Here is a 17,015-nt window from a genome sequence, read left to right on the forward strand (position 1 = left end):
AATCACGACAGTGTTGACAATCTCAATTTTGTTTACAGAGCGATTAATTTCTCTCCGCACAGCACTCTCTTTCACTAGACAAGTCGATCTGAGGAGTTTTGCCATCCATGTCAATAGACGTAATTGATGAATTTTCAGTCTTTTTCCGAAGCATGTTTGTTCCAAAACAATAAATTTCGTGAAAATCGGTGGGGAAACAAGACAGATCTAGACATTGGTTTTAGTCAGGAGTGACAAATTGACACTCTATAACACAAAGGGTAGAAATTTCAGGTACGGATGAGGGTTAATGAAAGCACCAGACATAGCTAAAAAATACTTAACAGAGCATCCGTAATCTGAAAATAAAAATTCCGAAGTCGCAATGGCAGATTGAAGTGGTTGAGCCCGTCCAATCCCAAGGAGTTTCTTTCAACAAACATCAACACCAAATCTTTTAATATTTTCATAGAATAAATCGGTTTATTCTCGCATTCGCATACAAATCGGTGAATCATCGTCATCGTGTTACATGATGGTTTTGGTAGCTTTTTTGTTGTTGTTACAATTATGGGTTTTTATTCACATTTTTCCTTTTTTTCTCACACGACGTATTCGCTTTCAAAACCTTGCTTCACCCAAGACTGTCTAATCGTTGATGTCATTCACTATTTATTCTTTCACAAGTAAAACCCACACTTTCTAAGGAAACTTTCAGTTCTTGTTTTTGTATTGCGCAAATATTACGATTTTTTTTTGTTTTGTTTTTACGTTAAATTTCTTCAGATGATTACCAATTGCATGGGTGGTTGCTATCGGTTGTTGAAAACAAACCGCGATAAAGTGTAGAATTGATTTTTGTTAAAAGGAAATTTAGTTGATTAGATGCTTGACTTTCACAGCTATTGCGTGTTGGTAGAAATGTATTGTTTTTTTTTTTTTTTAATTCTCAGCACAGTTACAGAGCGATTCATATGCGGCGATCTAATTTTATTGCAGGAATAAAATCCAGCCTTCCCGTTCTCGTCTATTATTTTACACAGTAAAAAGTGTTCCAAATGTTCTTAATTCTAAATATCAGTGTGAAGGGTGTGTGTTTTGTGTTTGGGTTGATTTTGTGATTTTATGTCGATTTATGGTTTCTTTCAAATGACTACCACTAATCGGTTATAGTAATGATAATATATTAATTAGATTTACATACGTCATAGTATAAACTACATTGAGAGTGTAACAGAAGTAAGTCCTTGAAAACGGATTTTCGCCTCTCGCTGATTGTGGATAAGCTTGGAAAATAGTATCTCAACCGATCAAAACATAAACATGAATTAACAAAATTCGGAAGATTCCTTTGTAAAAAATCTTCACAGTTAAACATACGACGGACACGTTCATTGCTTCGATCGCATGACTTCAAATACTTCCGAAATTCGGCTGGATTTTTCGGAAGAGAAAGGAGACAAATTTCGACTATTGGGTTAAAGGGTTAAGAGTTTGCTTTTGCCGTTGGAAGTTCAAAAAAATCCTCGACAAACGCTGACTCAGAAACATTTCGTTTTGCTACTATTTTTCTTTAAATATTATTTCAAACTTTTGCTAATAACAAAAATCCCTCACGAAATATTTCAGTGTAAAACGTTCAACAAAAACTGTTTATCTTAACAAAAATTTGTGTAAATCGAAAATGTGAAATTCACTCGCGAAAGGACTAAATTACTATACTTACTAGTTGTTGTTTTTTTCTTTAAAATAGATTTATCGTCAATAAATGCATGGATCTGGATAATGTTGCTTCACTACGAATGTTCGCTATACAGATACAATATCGTTTTAAATTGTTTTCTCTTGTTTCTAAAGCATTACCTTACTGCTTAGTTCTTAACGAGGCTTATTAGGAAGCTTAATTAAGAGGTTTGTTTGTAAAATAAAATTCAACAAACTAGACTAAATAATGATAGTACGGTCTATTGCTGTAAAGCGAAGAAAAAACGCGAGCTTGGAGATCAGAAATCAAATGTATCAAAAGATTTTTTTTTCAATTAGTTTAGATTAGTTTTCTTTGTTTTACTCACGATCATGCTAAATGAATGACTATTTACAAAAGTGATCATTTTTTAATGATTCGGAAATAATACCTAAGTGTGATCTAGCTTGTAATGGGATTCGTTTTGTATTTTCGATTTAATAGTTTGAGGTATATTTGTTTTTGTCTTCTAGTTTGCTATTTACTGGCGAGCTAAGTGGAAGATTTCAGCTCTTAGATTTGAAAAAGTGAAATAGTGTAAAGTAAAAAGTTGATATTTCAGAAATCAGCTACTCAGAAATCGTAGCTGAATGTTCTAAGCTCAAAACAAAGCTCAGAGGTCAGACTTTGTGTGAGTTAACAGTTCAAACTTCAAATTACAAAGCTTAAACATCAATCAGTTCTATATTTAAAGTTCTGAGTGCAGAGTTTTGAATTAGTAATTCTAAAGTCTTTTTTTTTTACATTCTGAGGAAAATAAAAAGCTCAGAAATTCATAGATAAGTTCGAAGCTCATAGTTAAGAGATCAAAGTAATGGAGCATGATCTATATTTTCTGATCTTTCGGCTCAGATTGCAGAGTTCAGTAATCGGGTTAAAGATTTCAGAGCTCATAGTAGGAAGATCAAGTCCACAGGGTCATATTTAAGAGTTCAGAGTTCAAAGACCTGGGTTCTGAAATATGACTTTTTTGGTATTCATAGAAAAGAGTTCAAGGTTCGAGAGTTCAGAGAGTTCAGAGTTCAAAATCCAAAGTTCAGAGTATAGAACACAGAAATCTGAGTTAAGAAGTCAAAGTCTGAGTTAAGAGTTTAACGTTCAGTGCTCAGAGTTCGAAGTTAAAATTTCTTCAGCTTATAGTTCAGATCTCAGAGATCGGTTTTCTCAGGGTCAAATCTTTGCGAAATTGTAAGTTTCGAGTTCAAAGTTCTAATTCAGCGATCAGAGCTTAGAATTTGAATCACAGGATTCCAGCTTCATAGTTGAAATTCCAGAGTTTAGAGTTGGGAGTTCAGTTTCCAGAATCTAGACTAAGTACAGACTTCAAGCTTCTGACATTACATTTCAGATTTCAGAATGCAGATTTCAATTTGCAAACTTCATTTCAGACCTCAGATTGCAGACTTCAAAACTTCGTACTGTAGACTTCAAAATATAATTTATCTGATTCAAATTCAAATCTGAATGATTTTTTAGTTAAATGAATTTTAACTACAAGAAGTCATTCATTTCTTAAAATCATAATGAATTCTTCCACTTAGCTTAACATCAAATGAACATGTTACATAAGTGATGTCTATCAAAATTGTTCAGCGCTGGGATGCATGCATTGTATGTAGGCTGTCACAGCATGGCTGAACAGTGCTGCAAGTTCTGCTCCCAGCTTAATATCGCTTAGAAAAAGAATGTCCCTGATGGTTGCAATCAGTTTTTTTGCATCTGTCACGATTGTATCGGATTAACTTATTGTTTGCTAGTAAAATTGGTTATTGGGTTGGTTTTCGTCACTGGTTTTTTAGGGAAGTTGTGTTTGCTTTCCAAGTTTTTCGATCCAATGTTTCGATTTTTGTTTTGCTTATTTCTTAATATTGGCAGTGAATGTAGTGGTATTTTTGCTTTGCTTTTTTGCTGTCCAATTGATTATTGCATATTGACTAATATTTGTCCTTACGATTAACAGTATTTACAGTTGCGGGTGAATTTAGTGCAATCAAATTTTGGGTAAATTTTGGGAAGATTATTGATAGTTTTCAATTTTCACCGAAAAGGGGGAGTGAATAGTTAAACTTCTAGGGAGATAGGTTTCTTAAGGCTAGAATGTAATTTTGGGGGTTCCAGTCTATCTTTTTCGCTTCTCTTACATGTTCCGCCTCGTTCCTAAACCGAATTTTGTTTCTATAAAAAACTAGTCTTTTTCACATGGCCATCAAATTTCAGTAGTTACTTTTTTTTGCTTATTTATCAGTTTCGCAATGGGGGGCTTCATCCAAAAAATGCGATCCTCCTTTGTAAAATATGGATATATTTTTCTCCGTTGCTAATACCACTCTTAATCCTTCTCTTCAGTTTGTTTTTCCTAAAAATGTTACTCTTTCTAGCGTCTTAAAATAATTTCGCTTACTAGAATTTTTGACAATTCAACAGTCTTAATATTTTTTTTAATTAATTTTCCCAAAACAGTTCAGACATAGAATCACTTCCGTTAGGAAAATACTTCTATTTGCCATCCTTGCTTGATTCCTTCTGTTCAAGATACCACTCTGCTTTCCAAAAGAAGCGAATGAAACTTATCAAATGTAATGACTGATTAACCTGAGACAGTCTTGTTGCAGTTTTTTTTATTTGTGTGTATGCATGTGTAGGGTTTCGTTTTTTTGCTATCTTTTTGTGTTAAACCGACTCGCTACAATTTATTTCCTTCACTTACTCGTAGATAAATATTACCTTCTAAAACGATTTCTTTAGTTTAGCTATCCACTAGTAAGTCTATTTGCGTTCTAACAAGAATCCATCGTTTTCCATCCTAGTCCAAATTTACATGCTCCGCACTGACGTTTCAAAATCGTCGCTAATATGGCCGCCACACGATAGTGCTTATTGAGAAATTTAAAACTCGAGCACATGTACTCTTTCTTGTCCAACGAATTCGCTAGGCCATCGTTGGGAATCTTTGGATAGTTTTTTGTATCGATTCTATTGTTTCATGCAACTACTGATTCTAAGAGGCCCGCGCAAACTGGATCACGGAACTCATCCGGACTGCGGGAACCGGAGGCGAAGAAGCCGAATTCCGTCGATGGTCCGGAGACAGGTCAGTAACGTCCGATTGTTCCGGTTCCAGGTGGTGCTGCTGTTGTTGCTGCACTTGCTGATGTTGATCCTTGAAGTAGAGCTTTCGTTTGCGGGGTGGCAGGGTGTTGTTGTCACGATCGGACATCAGAATAGCTGAGTCGGATTCGGGCGAAGACGATCGGTCCGGAGATTCCGGAGACGAGCGGGGTGGCGTTAGCAGGTTCTCCGTTCCGGATAAGGCGGCCTCTACCTGGCGGACGATGTCACTCGAGGATCTGGAAAAGAGAGTTCAGGAAAATAGTGAGTAATTTTGGCGTAGACATCTAAAGAATTATGACGTCATCCCCAAACCAAAATAAAAAAAGAGGAAAAGAAAGAGAACACGGAAGCCCCACCTCTTGATAGATTTGATTTTCCCTGCCTACAAAAGGTATAAAAGGAAGGGCTCGTAGGTCGACTCGGTTTAGGGGTTATGTAGGGATGAATCATCCCAAAGGATGAAAATCCCGTACAAAAAAATTATGACACATGGTCCGATTATATTGCATGGTCAGATTATGTTGCTTGGTCGGATTATGTCACATGGTCGATTATGTTGCAAGTTCTGATTATGTCACATGCTCGATTCCTTTGTCTGGTCGGATTATGTCACATGGTCCTATTATGTTTCATGGTCAGATTATGTCACATAGTCGATTATGTTGCATGGTTAGATTATGTCACATGGTCGATGATGTTGCATAATTGGATTATGTCACATGGTCGATTATGTTGCATGATCTAATCATGTCACTTGGTCCGATTCTGTTGCATGATCTCATTAAGTCACTTGGTCCTTTTATGCTGCGTGATCGGATTATGTCACTTGGTCCGATTATGTTGCATGGTCGGATTATTTCATATGGTCCGATTATGTTGTATGGTCAGATTATGTCACATGGTCGATTATGTTGCATTTTCGGATTATGTCACTTGGTCCTTTTATGCCGCATGATCGGATTATGTCACATGGTCCGATTATGTTGTATGGTCATATTATGTCACATGGTCGATTATGTTGCATTTTCGGATTATGTTACTTGGTCCTTTTATGCTGCAAGATCGGATTATGTCACATGGTCCGATTATGTTGTATTGTCAGATTATGTCACATGGTCGATTATGTTGCATGTTCGGATTATGTCACATGGTCCGATTTTGTTACATGATCGGATTGTCACGTGGTTCGATTATGTTGTATGATCAGATTATGTCACATGATCGATTATGTTGCATGTTCGTATTATGTCACATGGTCCGATTTTGTTACATGATAGGATTGTCACATGGTCGATTATGTTGAACGAACGGATCATGTCACATGGCTCAATTATGTTGCATGATCGTATTGTGTCACATGGTCCGATTATGTTGCATGGTCTGATTATGTCACCTGGTCGGATTATGTCATATGGTTCGATTATGTTGCATGATCGAATTAAATCGCATGGTCCAATGATGTTGCATGATAGGATTATGTCACATGGTTCGATAATGTCACATGGTCAATTTTGTAGCATGATTAGACTGTCAGATAGTTGGATTATGTCACCTGTAAGATTATTTCACATGGTCGAAATATGTTGCTTAGTCAGATTTTGTCACATGGTCAGATTTTGGTTTGATTATGTTGCATGGTTTATGTCGCATAGTCCGATTATGTCACATGGTCGGATTATGTTGTGTGACTGGGTTATGTTACATTGTCCAATTATGTTACATGGTCTGATTATTTTGCATGGTCCGATTATGTCACATGAACTGATTATAATGCATGCTCAGATTATGTCCCATGATTAGATTATGTCACATGGTTAAATTCTGTTATATGGTTGAAATTTGTCATACAGTCAGATATTGCCATTTTGACACTGTCACATGCAGTGATGCCAACTGTTTTTCAAAACTGTCTGGAAGATTTTGAAAAAAATGTCTGGAAAAATCTGGAAAAATCTGGACGGCGAACTTTATAGGTGATGACCTTTTTTTCTGGAAAGGTCTGGAAGAAATGACACAAAATATGCAAGTCTGGAAACCTAAAAAAATGTCTGGCAAAAGTCATAAAAGTCTGGAAGACAAAATCTGGAAGGTTAACATCACTGGTCACATGTTGATCGATACGAGAATCCACCAAAAGTTCACTTATTTATTGACAAGAAAAAAATTGTTTTTTGGGATGGGGTATCCTAACGATTGACATATTGGAATAAATCTTTTTATTATAATTTTTTCATGTGAGAAACCTTTTAAAGTGATAAAAAAGATCTTCTAATCACATTTTGTGAAATTTTTCAAACAAAGTTCAATTTCACGAAAGTTAAATTTTTATAATTTTTTCAGATAACAGCATTGTTGCTTTGTTCTATTTGGCACATTTTTCTAGAACATTTGATATTTGTAAGACATTCATGTTTCGAGATACAGCGAAGGAATCAAGTATGTCCATGGATCAAGTATCCTCATTGTCATTGAGGTGCTCACTTTCTAACTGTCTGATTGGGCGGGTGCGCCTGCAGGTATGCTACAAAATCATATCACCACTTCAAATTTTAGTTTCGGTTAGAAAAATATGTAGACGTGGTCTTGTGGTGGCGTGTTCGATTCTAATCACGAAGGTCGGAGTTCGATCCACAAGCCGGTCAAGTTTTTCTTTCAATAAGTAATTTGATACTTGGAAATCATTTTGTAGGCTGTTCAATCCTACCAATTTTTTAAAGTCCTTGTATATGCCATGGCTAGTTTGAATTTATTTTAAACAGCCTTCATTTCCTTGTTATTTTTTTATGTTAATTTTATAATTTAATTAAAAATAAAATAAAATAATAGTTGTATTTGGCATCACTGAAGATAAACAAAATAAAATAAATGTCTATGGCAACGTTTGTTATTATGGCAACACTAGGCAAAACAAACAAAATAAAGTCAGTCACTGATCTAGTGTTGTGAGTGAAAGACGTGTCTGAGTGAATCTGTGAATTGAGATTCACAAGAATCGTAAAATCACAGACGGATTGGCACGGGGAGCCCAGATTTTAAAGGCTGCTGCTACGAACAAAATTGTTGCTGATTCGGCCACTGGAAAAAGACGGAATGGTTTTGGAAGCACAGATTTTAAGGCTGTTGCGGCTGATTGTTTGGTATGATTTGGCCATCCGGTAGGAAAAGATGGAATTGGCTTAGGAAGTGTAAATTTTTAAGGCTGCTGCTGATTGTTTGTTATGATTTTGCTTCCGGCGGAAAAAGAAGGAATGGTTTTGGAAGCGTAGATTTTTAAGGCTGCTGCTGCTGATTGTTTGTTATGATTTGGCTTTTCGGTGGAAAAAGACGGAATGGTTTTGGAAGCGCAGATTTTTAAGGCTGTTGCGGCTGATTGTTTGGTATGATTTGGCCATCCGGTGGAAGAAGACGGAAATGGCTTAGGAAGTGCAGATTTTTAAGGCTACTGCTGCTGATTGTTTTTTATGATTTTGCTTCCAGCGGAAAAAGACGGAATGGTTTCGGAAGCGCCGATTTTCTGACAGCTTGTACTGATTGTTTGCTTTTTTTTTGCCTACCGTTGGAAAAAGACGAAATTGGCTAAGGGAGCGCAGATTTTTAAGGCTGCTGCTGTTGGTTATTTGTTTTGGTTTGGCTTTCCGGTGGAAAAAAAAAACGGAATTGGCTAAATAAGAGCAGATTTCTATGGCTGCAGCTGCTGATTGTTTGCTATGATTTGGCCATCCAGTGGAAAAAGACGGAATTGGCTTAGGAAGTGAAGATTTTTAAGGCTGCTGCTGCTGATTGTTTGTTATGATTTTGCTTCCGGCGGAAAAAGACGGAATAGATTTGGAAGCGCAGATTTTCAGGTAGCTTCTGCTGATTGTTTGCTTTGATTTGGCCATCCGGTGGAAAAAGACGGAATTGGCTTCAAAAGTTTAAAATTATAAAGCTGCTGCTGCTGGTTATTTGTTATGATTCTGCTTCCGGCGGAAAAAGACGGAATGGCTTTGGAAGCGCAGATTTTCAGGCAGCTTTTGATGGTTGTTTGCTTTGATGTAGCCTACCGGTGGAAGAAGACGGAATTGGCTAAGAAAACGCAGATTTTCAAGGCTGCTGCTGCTGGTTATTTGTTTTGGTTTGGCTTTCCGGTGGAAAAAACGGAATTAGCGTAATAAGCGCAGATTTCTAAGGCAGCTGCTGATTGTTTGTTATGATTTGGCCTTTCGGTGAAAAAAGACGGAATTTGCTAAGAAAGTGCAGATTCTTAAGGCTGATGCCGCTGATTGTTTGTTTTGATTTTGCCTTCCGGTGGAAAAAGACGGAATGAATTTGGAAGCGCAGATTTTCAGGCAGCTTCTGCTGATTTATTGCTTTGATTTGGCCTACCAGTGGAAAAATATGGAATTGGCTTTGGAAGCGCAGATTCACGACAATATGTATATCAACAAAGTCTAATTAGAAGTGTTGCCTAGTATGCTTCAAATCATAAGAAAAAAATTGAAATCATTACAACTCTATTGAGTGGGGGGTTTTCACTTTCAAAATAAATGAACAAACAAAAATCACAACTCTCACCTGAAATCACTACTTTGCGAGGCGGGTGCAAAGTACCCGTGATGTTTCATGATCGGGAACGGTTCATACATGAATGTGCCTCCATTGAGAGCCGGCGGCGGTGACTGTTGATGATGCTGCTGCTGGTCCAGCTGCTGCAACTGTTGATGTTGCTGCTGGTGCAACAAATGCGAGTGTTTAACCTCCCGATGCATATCCATCGGCTCGCTCTGTATCGATCCGGAGCTGGAGCTGGGCGTCAATCGACCTGTTCCCGTGCTCATGTATTCTTGTTGGTGTTGAATGGTTGAATTTTGGTAGATCAGTGGCGGTGGAGATGGACTAGCATTATTACACATTGTTGGAAGATCCTTCGAGTCTAAACCGGAGGCCGAAGCAGCAGCGGCGATAGATGCCGCTGCTAAGAGGGCTGGATTAACACCGGACTGGACTCCGTATTGCCGCAGTACCGACTTCTCAAACTGCGAATAGTAGTGGACGCCTTCCGGAGGATTCACGCCTTCGCTGTGCTCCCGGAATTCTATCCGTGGCGGAGGAATATCTTCTTCGAGGACCATCGGCTCTTCAGTCAGTACACTCTCGGTCGAGGGAGGAGTGCTGGCGGAACTGGAAGCGTATTCGAGGCTGTTGCTTCGACTGCTACTGCTGCTGCTGGTGCTGCTACTGGTGGACGCAGCTACGCTTAGTTTGCTATCAGTCTCGTCGTCGTCCGGAAGTTCGTCCGCGTGGCCCTTGATGTGGGCTTCCATCTCCTTTTTGCTTTTAAAGGTTTCATCGCAGATCGTGCACTTGTAGCACTTGGCTCCGTAGTGCTGCACCCGGTGCAACTTTAATACGTGGTTGTATCCGAAATCTCGGAAGCAAATATCACAATGGTACGGCTTCTCTCCGGTGTGGGTCCTCGAGTGAACCTTCAGCTGTTTCGAGCAGGTGAAACCCTTTCCGCATCCTTCAACCGGACATTTGTAGGGTTTTTCACCTGTAAGTAGAGACAATAGAAAAAATGTCATCAAACTCTTTTCCTAAAACAATCTGCAATGTCTATTGTTCCTGTAATTACCTGTATGCGTTCGCATGTGAATAACTAGCTGGCCGGACTGGATGAACGTTTTGCCGCAAACGGTGCACTTGTGGGGTCGTTCACCGGTGTGGATGCGCATGTGCCGGTGCAACTTGCCGCTGTGTTCGAACGCCCGGCCACAGATGTCGCACTTGTAGGGCCGCTCCTTGGTGTGAATCCGCCTGTGAACCTGCAGATTTTCCTTAACGCTAAACATCTTGTGGCAGAATTCGCATTCGAAGGGCCGCTCTCCAGTGTGCGTTCGATAGTGCCGGACGAGCCGCGCCGGCACGGCAAACGTCTTCTTGCACACATCGCACTGGTACGGATCGGCCGGCATCTGTTGGCCGGTTCCCGCACTATTTGCTCCCTTCATGGCGGCTACCTTGCTGTCGATCTGTTGCTGTTGCTGCTTGGTGTGCGACTTCATGTGACTTGTCTGGGCACTTTTGCTACCGAAGTTAATGTTACAGATATCGCACCGGAATTTTCCGGTGGCCGCAACCGTCGATTGTGACGGCGGTTGCTGAAAACTTGTTCCGCTGTAACCGTTCAGCTGCGCCGATGAACTGGCAACACTGTTACTCAAATTAACTACTTGGTGTTGTTGCTGTTGCTGTTGTTGTTGCTGCTGATACGCAATTTGTTGCTGTTGCTGTGGGACTTGGTCGTTGGGAAAGCAGACTTGGCTTGAACCGTTGCTTTCTGCCTGCTGCATGAGCAGCGGCAGTCCCGTGGTGTAGTAAACCATTTTACGTAGATCTGATGGAAAAAAGAAGCAAAAAATGTGAGGTTAGATGACATTATTCTTAGATTTGAATTTTAATAAATAAGACCGCAATTCTTAATGGGTTAATATTCAAGGATTAAATTGCGCATAAATTTCACAAAAAAAGAGGTACCAAAAATGAAAAAACTTCCTCAAGTCTAAAACATTTTGTAAAAATCACATTGATGTTCCTAGGACCCAAAAAACGATAAATGCAAAAAGAATCATTCAAATCAATCCAACTATGTTCACTGAATTTTAAGATTTAAACAAAAATTATTTTCAAACTTTTTTGATTGGCCAAAATCAACAGCTCGTTTGAAAATGTATGAAAATCAGCATTCAAAATTCAGTTTCAAATAAGGATTCAGAATTCAGACTCAGAATTCAGATTCAGAATTCAGATTCATGAAATGAATTTGCGGCTTTATCGGTGAGGGTTAAAGAGTTGAAATGAAAGACGGATAGAAGATCAGAAGAAAATTCTAAGGTGGTGAAAAGAGCGAAGAGCATTTGAAATAGAAGCTTGACCACATACTAAATTCTTTGTCCCACACCAATTAACTGTATTGAAGAAGTAGTACCCAATAGAGAAGGCACTACATTTTTCGATACAGTTAATTATGGATGGTTCGACCGCCATGTGAGTGTGCACATGTGCCGAACGGACGAAAAATTTAGCATGTGGTTGCTCTGTTAAGTCTTCTATTGTGCGATATCGTTCCATCGATGGCTAGGTAGATTTCTTATTTTCGTTTTGTGCGGATGTTCCAACTGGATTGAGTTGTCGCATACGGTCAACGGTCAGAAATCTTGGCCTAACTATTTTCGATTATCGGAACGATGTTTTGTAATTGATGGTCAAGCTTCTATTTCAAATGCTCTTCGCTCTTTTCACCACCTTAGAATTTTCTTCTGATCTTCTATCCGTCTTTCATTTCAACTCTTTAACCCTCACCGATAAAGCCGCAAATTCATTTCATAAAACAAATTCACGGTGATTTCTCCTCTTAATAATAAAAATAATTCGGCTATAAAAATCAATTACAAAACATCGTTCCGATAATCGAAAATAGTTAGGCCAAGATTTCTGACCGTTGACCGTATGCGACAACTCAATCCAGTTGGAACATCCGCACAAAACGAAAATAAGAAATCTACCTAGCCATCGATGGAACGATATCGCACAATAGAAGACTTAACAGAGCAACCACATGCTAAATTTTTCGTCCGTTCGGCACATGTGCACACTCACATGGCGGTCGAACCATCCATAATTAACTGTATCGAAAAATGTAGTGCCTTCTCTATTGGGTACTACTTCTTCAATACAGTTAATTGGTGTGGGACAAAGAATTTAGTATGTGGTCAAGCTTCTATTTCAAATGCTCTTCGCTCTTTTCACCACCTTAGAATTTTCTTCTGATCTTCTATCCGTCTTTCATTTCAACTCTTTAACCCTCACCGATAAAGCCGCAAATTCATTTCATAAAACAAATTCACGGTGATTTCTCCTCTTAATAATAAAAATAATTCGGCTATAAGAATTCAGATTCAGAATTCAGATTCAGAATTCAGATTCAGAATTCAGATTCAGAATCCAGATTCAGAATTCAGATTCAGAATTCAGATTCAGAATTCAGATTCAAAATTCAGATTCAGAATTCAGATTCAGAATTCAGATTCAGAATTCAGATTCAGAATTCAGATTCAGAATTCAGATTCAAAATTCAGATTCAGAATTCAGATTTAGAATTCAGGTTCAGAATTCAGATTTAGAATTCAGATTCAGAATTCAGATTCAGAATTCAGATTCAGAATTCAAAATTCAGATTCAGAATTCAGATTCAGAATTCAGATTCAGAATTCAGATTCAGAATTCAGATTCAGAATTCAGATTCAGAATTCAGATTCAGAATTCAGATTCAGAATTCAGATTCAGAATTCAGATTCAGAATTCAGATTCAGAATTCAGATTCAGAATTCAGATTCAGAATTCAGATTCAGAATTCAGATTCAGAATTCAGATTCAGAATTCAGATTCAGAATTCAGATTCAGAATTCAGATTCAGAATTCAGATTCAGAATTCAGATTCAGAATTCAGATTCAGAATTCAGATTCAGAATTCAGATTCAGAATTCAGATTCAGAATTCAGATTCAGAATTCAGATTCAGAATTCAGATTCAGAATTCAGATTCAGAATTCAGATTCAGAATTCAGATTCAGAATTCAGATTCAGAATTCAGATTCATAATTCAGAGTCAAAATTCAGATTCAGAGTTCAGATGCAGAATTCAGATTCAGATTCATAATTCAGATTCAGAATTCATAACAACCGACAAAACAATATTTCGACAATGGAATATAGATTGTTCAGATAATCGGCACTTCCAGTACCAGATAAACGCAGCATTCAGAAAATAAATCATAATCACAAATCCATCCGTAAATCATCCCTAGCTGTTTGGAAACAGTGAATCTGGACAGGGAACAAATAATTAAATGCCGTTTTGTTGAGTGAAACACACTTTTTTGTGGTCATTTTCTTGATTAGCTTCGAGCGAAAAAAAACAATATTGATAAGCATAATTTATGAACCAAATCAAACTTGACCGATGAAGATGTACTTATTCTAAAGAGCACAGGTTGGAATGAAATCGGAAGTTTAATTATGCGCATTTTTTTGTTTTTATTTCATTCGGTGTATGGCAATACTTAGGTTAAATAGGAAATAATAACATTTTATTACTTGATAATAATCCGTAATGTCCTAGGTTCTTAACAATTTAAAATGATAACATTTTATATTATCGTTCATGATTGCCGATGCCAACTAAAAGAAGATTTTATCTCTTTCAAATATCAAATAGCCCAGAAAATAGTTAACACTGACCCGGATCGGCAGATCAAATCTTCAGCCAGCTCTCGGTTTATTCACGATAAACTGGTTTGATTCATCAGTGTCGGATGATCGAATCAGAGTTCAAAAGCCCATCTAATGGAAGAACTGATTCAGGTCAGGTCCCAATAATGGTGTTTGAATTAATAGGATTATCTCTGAATCGCCACTTTTGATTAAATTTTCCTGTTCTATATTTTCTATAACAGCAGCCCTGAGTTTCTGTTCTGCCTCACGGTTTAAGTCTTTTGTTTTGTTGCGTATGTTCAGTTGAGTAGTTTTTGCACATGAATATTTGGCAAACACTAAACGTCAATCAAATAACAAATATGTTTTATTTTTGTTCTCAATTCTAAATTTCATTCCAAAAACTGAAAAAAAACAAAATAATTTTGTTGTAAGAATTTGACCTCTTGCTCAATGTGTCGGTTTTATTTTAGTGACAACGCATTCAAACAAGTTCCGGACGTTTACTGCAGTTTTCATAGTCTGAAGGTTGGGGATGCTGGATGCTGGAAAATTTTCACATCAATCAAAGCGCTGTGTTTAACGATTATTTTGATTGTTCAATTTGTGAATGGATGGAAGCATGAATGGAAGACTAAATACCTTGAAACTCATCCGGTCTTTAGTAATTTTTGCATGTATGGAAATTATTCGTACCTGCCTGTCATATGTTTTGAATCAATTAGACAAAAAGAAGATGAAAAGAACATATTTGACTTGTCAACATTCTGTCTAAGTTTGATTAATTAGGCTGTTTAGACCTTTTTCCGAACGGATCAGAAATTTAAACTGTAACACTGATCAGAAAGATTTTTTTTATTTTCCAACATCATGATAATAATCTTAATTTAACATTTATTTAACATTTATTTAACATTTAACAGATTACGTAAAAACACAGTTAATGAGATTCGACGTAAAAGCCCCGAGCCTTGGAGCACCGAAGAAAAAATAAAGGAAGGAGCCTGATAATTTTTGTTTTTGTGATGTTTTTCCAAAATCTCAAGCATTGACGTCAGGCTAAGTCTCTTCGATCCACACCAATATGAGGCGATCAACGATCGGTGAGCTGAGTGTTTGAAATTTGCCATCGGCATCAAAGTTTTTGTAAATCATTTGCATAACAGGCCTGAGAATGTCAAATAGGTGATTGATGGAGGATTTTAATATGAATTTGCTACTTTGAAGCATTTTAACTCAATCCTAGGAATTCCCCGTTTAAATTAATGAAGCTTCTGATTAGAATTTTAGCTCTAGTCGCGTGAGATTTAACGATTGAATAAGCTTGATGGTCCAGTTTAGACAATAATAAATGTGATCAATTTGTGATAATCCTCAAAATATCACTAAGTCTTGGTTTGAATTCTTGTAGAAGGCGGTTTTGAATGTAAGTAATACAGATCCCGTTCGATTTAGGGTTGCCAAAATCAAATGTTGCCAAAATTTAACGGTTTTTTTTCTCAACAATCTCCGAGTTTACAAGATTTTATAATTTTTCTCGTTCTAGTTTTTATTGCGTTCAAAATGATCTTTAAGAAATATTGAACTTATTTTTCATTTTTTTATGAATTTTTCTGATCTGTTTTAATGAGTTCAGATCCAAATGCTTGGCGAAAATAATAATCAATGAAATTATTGAAAACTTTTTCAAGAAAAACCTGCCATTTTTTGAATACTTTCCATTGGATTGAGATTTATTGATTGGATAAGTAAGCGTTGGATTGGAAAGACGTGAAAAAAATTTCAGAACGTGTCAAAATAATAAACTGTCTAAATTAACATTTTCGATAAGACATTAATCGTAAAGTGCAGTGTGGTGCAGTTGTAAGTGAGAACAGTCTTGAAGTTAGATGTCCAGAACCAGGGTGTTATGTTCAAAACGGTCAATTTTTCGGAGGAATCTTCATTGAAAATAATAGATGCACACAGCTATGTTTCCTTTAGCTTTCAATTTCTTCCTAGTAGTTATAAATTTATAAGTTGCCGGATAATCGACACAAACATTAACAGATTGTGGCAAAAAATAAAAAAAAAAATGGTTTGACTTTTTTAACCTAACAAAAGTGCTGTGTTCCGAAGTACGTTTTTCCACGAGGAGTGATTTTTTCCTGCTGGCTCGGTCGTTAATTGCCGGGGTTTGTCAACGGAGCCGGCTGGCACAGGTGTGCAAACGCCAATTTGGTTCGCTGCAGCAGGTTTTTTTTCCATCACCATCTCCATCAAGGCCATATTCATCTTCGGAAGGCGCCTTCCTGTTCGCCCTTCAAATTCGGATTTTGGACATCGTCAGGGCGGTAACTCGGAGGATTCGGTTCTGATCGCCGCATCCGGGTAATCACAGGACGGTCGAGCATTTGGTCCGATCAACGTCTACATCTTGCTCCAACGGAGGACCACGTGGCTGGTGAAAACATTTGTAGAAACAAAGTGCAAAAGCTTGTGAGTCTTTAATTCTTTTTTCACTTTTTCTTCTCTATCTGTTTCCCTTTATTCGATCATTGTGTGCTTCGTTTATATTTTCAAAACGGGAGCACTCGTGTTCTCGTGAGAAAATATGAACGATGGCGGGGAGTTGAACTCCTCAGCTGAGGATGATAAGGATGTTACCTACGAAGATGAGGAGCATTTGGAGGATTCAGATGATGCTGGTCCGTCAAATGTTTCTCATTCTTCGATGAGTGTTAGTTCTTTGTCCACCACGGTTGAGAGTAGAACACCCCGACTCCGAACCTACACAGACGGTTCATCTTTTACTGGGCCTTGGGTGGTTTTCATCCGGCCCAAACCTAATGGAAAACGTCTTAACGTGGTACAGATCACCAAAGATCTGGCGAGGTGGCCCTCCGTGACCAGCATTTCAAAGGTGCGACCAGACAAGCTGCGCGTTGTAG

At 37.8% G+C, this 17,015-nt stretch overlaps 1 protein-coding gene across 2 annotated transcripts in view; it reads right to left on the reverse strand.

The window, feature by feature from the left end:
- Window positions 1-465: 465 nt before the first annotated feature.
- The window catches only part of LOC129744051 (Krueppel homolog 1), a 111,485-nt gene continuing 94,935 nt past the window's right edge, over window positions 466-17,015 (reverse strand). For both annotated transcript variants that reach the window (XM_055736381.1, XM_055736380.1), the window contains 3 exons: window positions 10,449-11,210; window positions 9,389-10,367; window positions 466-5,070 (listed from right to left, as the gene is read on the reverse strand). In XM_055736381.1, the coding sequence (XP_055592356.1) occupies window positions 4,722-5,070; window positions 9,389-10,367; window positions 10,449-11,199 (2,079 nt within the window). In that variant the 5' untranslated portion in view covers window positions 11,200-11,210 and the 3' untranslated portion in view covers window positions 466-4,721. The remainder of the gene's footprint in view (window positions 5,071-9,388; window positions 10,368-10,448; window positions 11,211-17,015) is intronic.

The sequence above is a fragment of the Uranotaenia lowii genome, chromosome 2 (genome assembly GCF_029784155.1).
Source record: "Uranotaenia lowii strain MFRU-FL chromosome 2, ASM2978415v1, whole genome shotgun sequence".
In the NCBI taxonomy this organism is placed as follows: Eukaryota; Metazoa; Arthropoda; class Insecta; order Diptera; family Culicidae; genus Uranotaenia; species Uranotaenia lowii.